Below are 14,387 nucleotides of genomic sequence, written 5' to 3'. Positions count from 1 at the left end.
AAGAAGATCCCGCCGGCGCCAAAAATTAAGAAACTCCTCCCTAGAAAAGTCCCGCCAGCGCCAAAAGTCGAGCCAATCAGAGTAAAAAGGGAAATCCCCCAGAAAAACCCCGCGCGCGCGCGTATAAACTGGCCAATGAGCTTCCGCGCGCGCATGAATTGGCCAATGAGCTTCCGCCAGCTTGATCTTTTGAACAGAAATAGGTGCTTATGTAACCTGAGACTATAAAAACCGCTGTAAGCTGGGCTCGGGGCTCTTGTCCCACTCCACTGCGCTGGAGGAGGCATGAGCCCTAGCTCGAGCTAGAAATAAACCCCATTCTTGCTTTTGCATTGCTGCGAGTGTCTTATTCTACCAGTATGGGGGGACCGGACTCAGGGCATAACAGGGAGCACTCTGCAGACCCAGCAATTAGACCAACTGTGGAATGCAGCATAGGAGTGAGCCCAGGACAGGAAGGCATTGATTGTCTTGAAGATCAAACAGCAGACTCAGGATTTTTGGAGTCAGCAGAAGTAGGCTCCATAGATTATCAGGCCCATCTGAAAAATACAAAGTCAGAGCATAGAAAGTAAAGACATGAAATGATGTCACTTAGTTCTGGTCAGGGTGCCACCTCCTAAACTGGACTGTGATGCACCAACGAATAGATTCCTGGCACTTTGACAACTGTGGGAGAAGAAAGATTACACTGGTAAGGGCCTTCCCAGAGGGGTTCGAGGGATTGGCCCCCACATCCCAATGTTTTTATGAGGACCTCAGTTCCTGGCTCACATAGAGGCTTGCTTGACTCAGAGGCTGGGTCAGGAGTTCCGTTAATGCCTGTTGAAAAGCTAAGAGCTGAGTTACATAATTAGTTAATTCTAAGGCTTCAGGGTCTATAACAATGCCTGTGCATAAGAAAGGCCTTCCATAAATATATTCAAAGGGGGACAGCCCCTCCTTTTGGGAGGCAGTCCCCGCCCTCATTAAAGCTATGGGTAGAACTTAAATCCAATTGTCCTGTGTCTCTTGAATTAATTTTCGCAGATGTCTTTTGATAATGTCATTAGCTTTTTCAACCTTCCCTGAGGATTGGGGTGTCCAGGAAGAGTGTAAGTGATATTCCATTCCTAGAGTTTTAGACACCCCCTGACTTAGAGCTGCTTTAAAGGTGGAGCCATTGTCACTCTGAAGACTCCACGGCAGCCCAAACCTGGGGATAATTTCATGGATTAAAAATTTTATAACCTCCTTAGCCTGTTCACTTTGACAGGGAAAAGCCTCAATCCATCCAGTAAAAGTATCCACCCAAACTTGAGACAAGAATATCCATTAGCTTTTCGCATATGAGTAAAATCAATTTCCCAGTCCTCTGCAGGATCTTTTCAACTTCGTTGTAATCCAGCTTTTGCTTTCTTTTCAGTCTTTGGGTTATTTTTCTGACAAACCTCACATCTTTTGATAATGTCCTTTAAATTTTTCATTACATTTTTACCTTCAAACAAATGAGAAGCCATCTGGTAAGTACTCTGTTGAAAAACATATATACAGGTCAGGAAGCAACAGTTAGAACTGGACATGGAACAACAGACTGGTTCCAAATAGGAAAAGGAGTACGTCAAGGCTGTATATTGTCATCGTGCTTATTTAACTTATATGCAGAGTATATCATGAGAAACTCTAGGCTGGAAGAAGCACAAGCTGGAATCAAGATTGCCAGGAGAAATATCAATAACCTCAGATATGCAGATGACACCACCCTTATGGCAGAAAGTGAAGAGGAACTAAAAAGCCTCTTGATGAAAGTGAAAGAGGAGAGTGAAAAAGTTGACTTAAAGCTCAGCATTCAGAAAACTAAGATCATGGCATCTGGTCCCATCACTTCATGGGGAATAGATGGGGAAACAGTGTCAGACTTTATTTTGGGGGGCTCCTAAATCACTGCAGATGGTGATTGCAGCCATGAAATTGAGAGGGTAACAGGCAGGAAGGCCAGGGGTCTCCAAACAGAGGAAGCAGGCTGCAAATGTCAGACATTTTTCTCTCTCAAGCTGCAGGAGGAAACAAACTTGCGATATTTTTTTCCTTCTCTATACAAATTTAAAAGGAAGTTTCTCTTAAAATACTGTGTTGCCATAATGACACCTGGTTCCACCTGAACTTTAAACTATTCTCAAACCTTGAGTTAACCAATGCATTTTCCTTATGGAAATGTTTGTATTAAGCTATGTTAATGTACTATGCATTTACAGCAAACTCTGTCTTCAAGTCGGTTCCGCCTAATGGCTCAGAACCTACTTGACAAACCAAGATGTTACACTCAGACATTGTTCCCCTAATCTATGTAAACGAACCTATTTGTATGGTAATCTTCTCTTCTACAAGATTCAAGTCAATCGTTTTATGGCCAGGGATGAATCGTCTGGTGCCAAGATTATCCCAAAATGAGTTTTATGGATGAGGGGCCTGGTGCCAGTCTTGAGTTTTAAGACATTCCTTTCTTTCATTAACAAACTGCTAGTGACTATATAACATCCAGCAGGGGACTAGCAGGGGGGTACTCTTTCTGCCCCTTTCTGATGCCTGTGTCAGAAGCTTTTTCTATCTCCTTTATACTTCAATAAAACTTTATTACACAAAAGTTCTGAGCGATCAAGCCTTGTCTCTGGCCCCGGATTGAATTTTTCTCCTCTGGAGGCCAAGAATCCCAGCGTCTTTTCATTCAGCAACAACCTTTCAAAATTAAAAGACGCTAACTCCTTGGAAGGAAAGATAGCATATTAAAAAGCAGAGACATCACTTTGCCAACAAAGGTCCGTCTAGTCAAGGCTATTGTTTGTCCAGTGGTCATGTATGGATGTGAGAGTTGAACTATAAAGAAAGCTGAGCGCCAAAGAATTGATACTTTTGAACTGTGGTGTTGGAGAAGACTCTTGAGAGCCCCTTGGACTGCAAGGAGATCCAACCAGTCCATCCTAAAGGAGACCAGTCCTGGGTGTTCTTTGGAAGGACTGATGCTAAAGCTGAAGCTCCAATACTTTGGCCACCTCATGAGAAGAGTTGACTCATCGGAAAAGACCCTGATGCTGGGAGGGATTGGGCACAGGAGGAGATGGGGACGACAGAGGATGAGATCGCTGGGTGGCATCACCGACTCGATTGACCTGAGTTTGGGTAAACTCTGGGAGTTGGTGATGGACAGAGAGGCCTGGTGTGCTGTGATTCATGGGGTCTCAAAAAGTCGGACACGACTGAGCGACTGAACTGAACTAAACTGAAGTACTTTCTACACCTAAATAAAAACTGGTGTAAACCCTTAAAAATTTTCCATTGAGTATTTTCAGGAATTATTAATCGTCCATCCTCGGACTGTAGCCATCCTTTATTAGTAATCTTTGCTCTTCTTTTCTCATATCGTTCTAATTCTTCCTCAGTATATTGTGGGTTTTCCGGTTCCACAGGACCTGTCCAGATCAAAGGCATCTGCAGTGAAGGGGTTTCCTAAAGTGCCGCTTTTCTGGCTTGACAGTCATCCAGCTGATTACCTTAAGCTACTTTCCTCCCATCGCTGCTGTGCCCTTTGCAATGCATAACAGCTACTTCTTTGGACAATATATAGTAGTTAAAAAGTCTCTGGATCTCTCTGAAAAGCTTAATAGGTTCTCCTGTTGCCCTTTAAACTGTCTTTCTTTCCATATTGCAGCATGAGCGTGTAAAGTCAAATAAGCATACTTAGAATCAGTGTAGATATTTGCTCGCTGCCCTTTGCTGAACTCTAGAACTCGAGTTAGAGCCACAAATTCTGCTAACTGAGCACTGGTTCCCTGGGGGAGAGATTTTGCTTCTAAAACCTGTTCAGTAGTCACCACGGTGTAACCTGCGTTAGGCTTCCCATCCCGATCACCAGCATCAGGGTCTTTTCCTGTGAGTCGGTTCTTCCCATCAGGTGGCCAAAGTATTGGAGCTTCAGCTTTAGCATGGGTCCTGCCAGTGAATATTCAGTTGGTTTCCTTTGGGATTGACTGTTTTCATATCCTTACTGTCCGAGGGATTCTCAAGTGTCTTCTCCAGCACCACAAACTGAAAGCGTCAATTCTTTGTCACTCAGCCTTCTTAATGATCAAACTCACACATCTGTACATGACTACTGAAAAAGCCATAGTTTTGACTATACAGACCTTTGTCGGCAAAGTAATGTCTCTGCTTTATACTATGCTGTCTAGGTTTGACATAGGCTTCCTGGTGGCTCAGTGGTAAAGAATTCACCTGCATGGGTGTACCTATGGCTGATTCTTGTTGATGTTTGACAGAAAACAACAAAATTCTGTAAAGCAATTATCCTTCAATTAAAAATAAATAAAGTGGCAAAAAAAAATCTCCCTGCAATGCATAGGATGCAGGAGACATGGGTTTCACCTCTGGGTTGGGAAGATGCCCTGCCATGCCCCATGGGGGGAGGGCATGGCAATCCACTAAAGTATTCTCACCTGGAGAATCCCATGGACAGAGGCACCTGGCAGGCTACAGTCCATGGGGTCATAAAGAGTCAGGCACGACTGAAGCAATGAGCATGCATTCATACTAGCTTTGTCATAGCTGTTCTTCCAAGGATCAACTGTCTTAATTTCATGGCAGCAATCACTATCCACGGTGATTTTGGAGCCTCCAAAATTAAATCTGTCCATGCATCCACTTCCCCTCTTCTGTTTTCCATGAAATGATAGGACTGGATGCTACAATCTTAGATTTTTGAATGTTGAGTTTTGAGTCACCCTTTTCACTCTCTTCTTTCACCCTCATCAAAAGGTTCTTTAGTTCCTCTTCAGTTCCTGCCATTAAAGTGGTATGATCTGCACATCTGAGCTTCTTGATATTTCTGCCAGCAACCTTGACTCCAGCTTGTGAGTCATCCAGCCCAGCATTTCCCATGATGTGCTCTGCATGTAAGTTGAATAAGCTGAGTGACAATATACAACCTTGTCTTACTCCTTTCCCAATTTTGAACCAGTTCATTGTTCCATGTTTTATTCTAACTGTTGCTTCTTAAGCCTCATACAGGTTTCTCAGGAGACAGGTCAGGTAGTCTGGTACTCCCATCTCTAAGAATTTTCCAGTTTGTTGTGATCCACGAAGTCAGAGGCCTTGAGGTAGTCTAGTCAACGAGGCAGAAGTAGATGTGTTTCTGGAATTCCCTTGCTTTCCCCATGATCTAAGGAATCTTGCAATGTGATCTCTTGTTTCTCTGCCTCTTCAAAACCAACTTGTGTATCTGGAAATTCTCATTCCATATACTGTTGAAGCCTAACTTGAAAGAGTTTACTAACCGGGAGCTTCAGAAATATGGGACAATCTAAGCTTGAGAAATTGGAGGGTGTGAATGAAGCCCAATAAGAGAGACAAGAGGATTCTCTACTTTCCATGTTGTTAGCAAGCTGGCCAATGGCTAGACCATACCTTCAAGTCCTTGTATAGGACAGTAGCCTTTACCTAGAAAGTCATAGATAGTTCTGCAACTGTAAGAGAGGGAGGGAGAGGGCAGTGAGTGGGAGACAGGGACACTGAGTGGGTGTGAGAGACCTGTTAGAAGGGGGTTGACAGTTAGATGGAGGGAGGCTTTGGACTAGAGCAGATGTGGTGGACACGGGAAAAAGTAGACACATTAGACATTCTCGAAGTAAAATGGACAGAACTCAGCAAGAATATTGACTGGAGGTGAAGGATAGGGAATTGTAAACATGGTTAAGACCAAGTTTCTGTGTCCTGTCATAAGGTACAAAGGTGTCAAGGGGAATCCTGGAAGTTGGCCAGGTCTGGGAAGAATTCCAAATAAGATTTTTGTTTATAAGCTCAAGGTCTAGATGGATACAATAACCAGTATTTACATACTTAAAAGATCCTTTTCCTTTTTTAAAAAAAGTGAGAAGTATTGAGATATAATTTATATACAATAGAAGCCAATGATTTAAAGCATTACCATTTGTCGAGTTTTGACATATGCATCAGTCAGTTCAGTTCAGTCGCTCAGTCGTGTCCGACTCTCCGCGATCCCATGAATCACAGCACGCCAGGCCTCCATTGTGTAAATGTTACCACAATAAAAATGTAGGAAACATCCCATTGGTTTGAAAATGATCCCTTGGGCTATTTTCATTCAGACTCCTTCCTCCACTCCTATACCCTGGCAACCACAGATATATTTCTGTGCCTATAGTTGTGCCTTTTCCAGAAATCCATTGACATGAAATCATATAATACATAGCTTTCTGTGTCTGACATCTCTCATTGGCACAGCTGAGATGCATCCTTGCTATTACATGCATTAGTAGTTCCTTTTTAAATGACTGTGTAGTAGTCTTTCGTACGAGTATCCTCTTTTGTTTTTCTTTCATCTATATACCAGTTGTTGAATAGTTGGGCTGTTTCTAGTTTTGGCTATTAGGAGTACATGACTAGAATATTTGAGTAAAGGTCCTTGTGTGAACATGTTTTCCTTTCTCTTGGGTAAAATTGGGTAAAATTAAAACTCCTAGTAAGTACGAAATTTCCCGCTATAATAGAATAAGAAGAATGTGCTACTGGAGAAGAGTGAAGAAATAGCTACAGAAGGAATGAAAAGGCTAAGCAAAAGTAGAAACAACACCCAGCAGTGGATGTGTCTGGTGGTGAAATAAAGTCCAATGCTAAAAGAAAAATACTGTATAGGAACCAGCGGTATATTCAGAGAAATCAGTTACCAGTTCAGAGATTTTAATGTGCAGTGGTCCAAGCAAAAAGTGGAAAGAGAGGTATCTATTTATGTACGTATTCCATGGAAGTGAGTAAAGCCATTGCAAGTATGATGGAAAACCCAGAAGCAGAAAAGGAAACGGTTCATCAAAGCATGTATAAAAATAGGTATTAAAAACCGTAATATCTATTTCTGTCATGACTGTTTTTCTGAGACACATTCTCCACTAAGGGTAACCTGGGACTACCTATCACCACGGTTTGTGGACGCGTAAGAAAGACTGCACTGGAAGGAAAAAAATATAGTCTTCCAGCCCCTTTCTCATCCTCCAGAGACCCTGCGATTCCAGGACTCTACCTCAGTGGCGGGAAAACCTCAACCTGCACTGCACACGCTCAACTCAGGGAGCATGCGCAGTGTGTGCACGTGCACTCCTTGGTGCGCATGCGCCTTGGTACGACTACGCCTTCCTGAGCGTTCTGTGAGGAGCGTTGGGCCTGAGACGGGTCTGTTTATTCAGTCCTGGTTCTTTCTCACTACTTGAGACTCACCAGGTAGGTCCACAGATCTGTCCTGTCTGAAGTTTAACTGTGAGTGTGTGTGAGGGGGAGCCAGCGAGTTTCGGGCGGGTCCGGCAGTGTGATCTGGGGCCTTTGAGAAGGAAGGCCCTCAAGGCAGTCATCTTTCTCCTCACAGGTGTCGCGACGCCATAGTTCTTGCCCTGGTGGCGGGAGAGGAAGGGCGGTGGGCAGAGGAGGGCAGGGGTTCGGATGATGGGCAGGGGTTCGGATGATGGTCGGGGGAGACTTGGAGGTGCTATTTGAGATATCTGGCTCATTGGGGGCCTGGAAATGACGACAGAGCACAGAATCTGGGGCCGGCAGTGGGACCTGGGCAGGGGGCGGGTTGGGCGATTAAGAAAAGGCCTAGAAACCGGACTGCGGAGGGCTTGTGACTGTATCGCGGGTTTTGTGGTAAGGTGCCAAGAGGGAAGGGGAACGGTTGCTCTGTATGCAGACTCACTTCAGCCACAGACGCTGAGAAAATCCCCATAGTCAGGCTGTAAAGACTGAGTCTTTCGTGGTTTTCCTACTGAATTCCAAGGGAGTTGGGGGAAAGAGGTCTGGTGAATAGGAGTGTGACAAGAGCAATAGTCCTGAATTTTTAAATTCCTAGCGGTATTTCACTAAATATCTTCATGATGGAGAATTCTGTTGTGAAATCAAACTTCGTCAGAAAAATTCAGCCTTCCTGTGTACCTTAAGGTGATTTCCCTGCTAGCTTAGCAAAGACGCAGATGGCTTTGCAAGCAGTTGTATTTGGTGTAATTGAAATGCATGTACAGTCATACTTAACCAGAGTCTTCTTTTGAAAGTATTTTCACATTAAAAAAAAAAATAAGTCAACATATGGTCATAAAAGGGATCAAATATAGCTGTACTCTTAAATACATTTTCTAAATCACAATATTCTACTTTCAAGGAGAAATATGAGTGAGCAAGTGGCATCAACATTGGGACCTATAGATCAAGATTCCTCCCAGCTGGATGAACCTGTGGTTGTGAGTACCTTACCATTTGATCTTTTCTATTAGCACAAGTTTGTTTTGGAGAAAATGATGTTAAGTAGTACAGATGCAGTGATAAAGGTCTTCCATGCTGATAAAGGGTGACAGTTTGTCTTAGGAAGGAATATTGACCCAGATCTATTATAGTCTTGTGTTGCCTGGATGAGTATACTGTTAAATTCCCTGGAAATGTGTTCAGTGACTCCCTCCTCCTGCTTATTAACAACAGATTGCATACTTCCATCCAACATAGACTTAAATAACTTCCAAAGTCTTTCTGGGTAACTCTTATGGGAGCTAACTCTTCCCTGTGGGAAGAGTAACTTTATTAAAAGTAAGTACATAGCATTGTGCTGGGAAAATGTTGTTAGGTTTACTTATGATTAGGTATATCTGTGTATTATGTATATTTATGCTGTTAGATGTATTAACAACAAAAAGTTTTTATTTGCATGCACACTCTAGGACCAGCAGCCCAGTGTTGAGCAACCTCAACAAGAGGAACCCCCAGTTGAGATTCAGGATATCACAGCTGGAAAGGAGGAAGTAAATGGAGAGGATCCAGTGAATCGTGATGAAGAGAAGGAGAAGGATGCCTCTGAAGGTAAAGTGTATCCGTGCATCATGCCTTAAGACATAACCAGTAAGAGGAGGAAAGGAAACATTAGAAAAGGACTTCAGACGGTTCCTAAAAAACTGAGGAGAGTATAGTTTGCAGGTTAGTGTGGTCGGTCAAATTTTCCCTTGCTTTCAAGACAAAGAGAGGGGGGCAACTAAGTTGTCTGAGGACAGCCCTGGAAAAGGAAAATGGTAATAACATTCGGAAAATTCTGCTTTCCTTTTTCTCCAGCAAAACATTCCCAGAATAATGCTCCTGAGGTTCTTATTCATCTCATTTTTAGCATGCTAACCTAAGGCTTTTAATTCATAACACCGAGGGAATAAATATCATCATTCCCTTGTTTATACTCTATGCTTTAGAGCTGAATTGATGCATTTTTTTTTTAAAGATTTGGACCTGGAAACTGATCTCCAGGAACTGGCTGTGTCAAAGACTGGGGGTGAAGGTGGAGATGGTCCTGATGTCAGGGAGGAGTTTGCATCAATTATAGAGCCAGTTGAAGTGCCAGAAGCAGGTATGTCACCCATTCAGAAAGTAATTTATGTGGTTTCTGTTTTTCAGAATATTATATCTTTGCTAATATAGAGGGAACATTACTATTATTTTAATAATAGAGTTCACATATTCTTTGAAAGATAGTGCAGACCCCAGATGCCTGAGTGCCTGACTTACAGACTTTCAAATAAAGAAACAGACAGGATCAAAGCCATATCAAATTGGAAATAGGAAACCGTTTTCTTCTCTTGAGTATAAGTACTTTAAGCAGCAGCTAATAATTTTCAGGTTTTTTATAATTTATGCTTATAACAAACATGGAATTCATTTGTAATAAATATTAGTTTATATGAAATATTCTCAGGCATTCAAATAGGTTCTAGTACCAGCTTTAACATAACGTGTGTGATTCTGTGAAATCCCTTAACTTCTAAACTCAACTTTACTCATATAAGTTGTGAATTCAGAACAGGTATACTAAAATGCTAATTTTTCAATGCTAACTTTTGCATTCTCTGATTCTCTTTGATGGAATGCATACAAGAATACTCTGTTTTTCATGATTTATTTATCATAAAGTAGCATCTTGAGTCAAATTATAACAGGGGAATTGAGATTTCATTTTCTGATGGGGGACACATGTACACCTGTGGCTGATTCATGTCAGTGTATGGCAAAAACCACCACAATATTTTAATTAGCCTCCAATTAAAATAAATAAATAAAGTTTTTTAAAAAGAAAATGAGCCAACATTCTGCTTGATGTTTGTCAAATTCTCTCAAATTCTGGATTCTCTAGCTCTTAAAAAAATAGGAGCATTTTAAATCCTTTCCCCAGTGAAGCATGAAATGATTGAATAATAAAATGGCAAAAGGTAGTCTAGTTTCCTGTTTCTGTGGCTGATCAAGTTGAGAGAGTGCATTTAGTCAGTGATATCCAAGGCAGGTGTGAGTAAGATACACATGCTAAGCACACTAACTGCCCCCACGTTTGGTTTTTTTTGGTGGGTGGGTTGCTTATTTTAATTGGAGGATCATTACTTTACAATACTATGATGGTTTTTGCCATACACCCCACTCTCACTCTCAAAGAACTAATAAAAATCTGAGCCTCATGATATAATTGCCTCTAACCATATCAAGTATGTTATTTTTCCTCTTTGATACATGAGTTTAAAAAGTTTTGAAGATCAAAGATTTTAACTCTAGTTCTTCCAGCGTAATCAACTTAGTATCTTTCACATATGTGTTTTCCAAATTGCTGACAATTAATTGCATCGTTCTGATTTTAAAGGAAGAACTTTGTAGTTAGGGAGGAATTTACTGTGTATTAGCCTTCTAAATATTTTCACTTTACATTTTTGTTCCATTCCATTAGAACATTTAGACGAAAATACCACTTCCAGACTACTTTCAAGTAACTACAGAACATGATTAAAATGTTCTCATAGAAAAATCATAGCCCTAAATATGTGTGGTATTTTAAAAGAAAAATACATAAATTACAAAGTACATAAATTTAAAATCCTATATCCAACATAAAAGGTAAGAAAAAGAGCAACAGAATAAACCTAAGGGAAAAACAAAAAAAGATACTTAATAAAAGACAGGTATGAATTGTTAGGAAGAGGAAAATAAACTCAACTAATAAATAAAGGCAATGTGCTAGTTTACAGAATTTTACATGTATATCTATATATATACACACACACACATTTTTAAATATTCTTTTCCGTTGTGATTTATCACAGGAGATTGGACATAGTTCCCTGTGCGGTATAGTAGGACCTTGTTGTTTATCCATTCTGAATGTAATAGTTTGTATCTCCAACCCCAAATTGCCAGTCCATTCCTCTTAGTTTACATAATTGTGAAGAAAGTGGACAAAGCCCAAGTATACATAATTAGAAATATGAACAAGACACTAACAGTATATTCCAGAATTAAAATGGACTATAATCTGGAACTCAGATATTTTCAGAATATTGATGAAATGGCTAGTAGGGTAGAAAAACAAATATTATTTAACATCAGTTCAGTTCAGTCGCTCAGTCGTGTCCGACTCTCTGCGACCCCATGAATCACAGCACGCCAGGCCTCCCTGTCCATCACCAACTCCCGGAGTTCACTCAAACTCATGTCCACAGAGTCGGTGATGCCATCCAGCCATCTCATTCTCGGTCGTCCCCTTCTCCTCCCGCCCCCAATCTTTCCCAGCATCAGAGTCTTTTCCAGTGAGTCAACTCGTCGCATGAGGTGGCCAAAGTATTGCAGTTTCAGCTTTAGCATCAGTCCTTCCAATGAACACCCAGGATTGATCTCCTTTAGAATGGACTGGTTGGTTCTCCTTGCAATACACGGGACTCTCAAGAGTCTTCTCCAACACCACAGTTCAAAAGCATCAATTCTTCAGCGATCAGCTTTCTTCACAGTCCAACTCTCACATCCATACATGACCAGGGGAAAAACCATAGCCTTGACTAGACAGACCTTTGTTGGCAAAGTAATGTCTCTGCTTTTTAATATACTATCAAGGTTGGTCATAACTTTCCTTCCAAGGAGTAAGCGTCTTTTAATTTCATGGCTGCAGTCAGCATCTGCAGTGATTTTGGAGCCCAAAAAAATAAAGTCTGACACTGTTTCCACTGTTTTTCCATCTATTTCCCATGAAGTGATGGGACCAGATGCCATGATCTTTGTTTTACCATAACTAAATAACTAAACATCACAAATACTGTGGATGAACTTTTGAAATTGGTCCGAGTTTTCTCTCAAAAGCCATTATCATTTAGAAACAAACAAAAAAATCTGCTTTTCCAGATTTTCTTTCTCTCTTCCTACTTGCTTTTCTCTCTCACTCATACTCCCTCTTGCTGTCTGTTTTCTTTTCTTCTTTCCTTCTTTATTTGATGTGGCTGTGAGAAACAGTCCTATTTCTGCTTCACATTTTGATGTCACCATGTCGCCAGTGATAGTAATGACTTAAAATTAGTGTCACCATATAATTTATTATACCAACTAGAATGCTTTCCAGGGTGAAAAGAAACATTTAGAATTACATGAGGGCCAAAAGTAAAAAAGGGGACAAATGTTGAACCGACTTAAAACAACCATATCAGGGATAAATTAGAACAAATGAAAATTTCTATACTTTTCCACAGTAGCGAAGAAACAAATGTAATACTGGCCTTTTTATTTACTTCACTTAAGCAGTAACAGAGATGACAACTGTTTAGCTATCCTATGTTTGGAATATTATTTCAAACTGACACATTTCAATGATATATTTTTGGGATTTTTTTGTTTCAGTTTTTATGTATTTTGTTTTTCTGAGGGTGTTTTTTGTTACATATTTTACTGAATGTGTACACAGTTCTGCCTTCTACTGAAAACTACCTTCTGATAGATTCAGTTGATTTCATTTGTTCTGAACTCAGTGTCCTCATTTTCTTGTATAACTGAAAAGAGTAGTGTGTTTGTAAAAATACTGGTAACATGCTTGAAAAGTCTGTAAAATCTCAAGAGAGGATTAACTGAAGGTAAGCCAAAGGGTCACCCTTAGTGTTCTTGTTTTAGTCCGTTTTATAAAACTACAACTGCAGTGAATTTTGTATACCTCTTCTATCATCGAAATAAAGTTCTGCTAAATAACTTTTTTAATGTTTATATTATAGGTGAAGGGCAACCATTTATTTGAAAGAAGATAAACTGAAACCATCTATGCTGTTCTTATGCTATATATTTGACTGTTAAAGTTCTGTCAATAAAGTTTCGTTTTCTACTTGCACATTTTTTGTTAAATTTATCCCTGGGTATTTAATGTTATTGAAAATTCATGGTTTGTGATTTTTATTGTCCAGTTGAGGATGTATGTAGAGATAGAATGTCTCTCTATATATTTTCTGTCCAACAATTCCTCTAAATATGCATATTAATTCCACAAATTTAGATCTAGATTATTTTTACTTTTCAAAATATACTATTCTATTTGAATATCAACAGTTTCTACTGGCTTAAACCTTAAACCTTTCCTCATTTTGCAGCGTTGAACAAACCTGGCCAGAATAATCTTGATTAAAGCAGGTGATAATTGGCATTTTTCCCAATAGGAAATGAAAAATCTTCTCCATTTCAACCTGTTTACGTGGTGTTTTCATAGATATACTTTATCAGAGTAAGTTCCATTCTATTCCTAGTTTTCTGTCTTGAATATAGATTGATTTCCATCAAACACTTATAATGCATCAATTGTGATGATCATAGAATTGTTTTCCCTCCATTTTTCTATTAATGTGGTGAATTGCATTGGTAACCTCATACATTTAAAGCACCCTTGCGCTTCTAGGGTTAAAAAAATTTGGTCATAACATATTCTTTAGGTGTAATCTACATGTTAATGCATATACGTACATATATATACCCACACATAAAAAATTCATAGAAGCCTTTGGTCTTCTCTTGAATAAATGGGTTTACAAAATGTGCCACCCAAATCTCATACGGTGTCCCTGATGAAATCATTGACAGAGAAACATTTTTTAAAACTAAATATAATTGCATTGTCCTATAGAGAAATGGAATGCCAAAGCCATTGTTAAAGGTTGTAGGGAGACAGGAAAAAATCTGCTGTCAAATTCCATGGCAAATGTCACAACATATCTTTCACACATTTCTGACTTGCCTTCCAAATTTTTTTGGGTGCAGGGAGAGAGCAGCCACAAACATCTTTCTTCTCCATGATGTCCTCCATTGGCTTGATAGTCACGAGATCTCAGAAGCCCTCCAGCTCTGTGTGTGTGTGTGTGTGTGTTAATCACTCAGTTGTGTCCGACTCCTTGCGACCCAACGAACTGTAGCCCGCCAGGCTTCTCTGTCCATGTAATTCTCCAGGCAAGAATACTGGAGTGGATTGCCATTCCCTTCTCCAGAGGATCTTCCCAACCCAGGGATCGAACCCTGGTCTCCTGCAGATTTTTTACCGTTTGAGCTACAGG

At 40.3% G+C, this 14,387-nt stretch overlaps 1 protein-coding gene across 1 annotated transcript in view; it reads left to right on the top strand.

Annotated features, from left to right (window-relative positions):
* The window catches only part of LOC148773309 (P antigen family member 3-like), a 32,936-nt gene extending 20,081 nt beyond the window's left edge, over positions 1-12,855 (top strand). The window contains exons 2-5 of the mRNA XM_088833960.1: positions 8,192-8,270; positions 8,742-8,880; positions 9,287-9,412; positions 12,728-12,855. Coding sequence (XP_088690086.1) covers positions 8,192-8,270; positions 8,742-8,880; positions 9,287-9,412; positions 12,728-12,855 — 472 coding nt within the window. The remainder of the gene's footprint in view (positions 1-8,191; positions 8,271-8,741; positions 8,881-9,286; positions 9,413-12,727) is intronic.
* Positions 12,856-14,387: the final 1,532 nt, after the last annotated feature.

The sequence above is a fragment of the Moschus berezovskii genome, chromosome X (assembly GCF_049115385.1).
Source record: "Moschus berezovskii isolate FMDL1 chromosome X, NW_MosBer_1.0, whole genome shotgun sequence".
Lineage (NCBI taxonomy): Eukaryota > Metazoa > Chordata > Mammalia > Artiodactyla > Moschidae > Moschus > Moschus berezovskii.
This window is presented reverse-complemented; position numbering and strand designations above follow the sequence as displayed.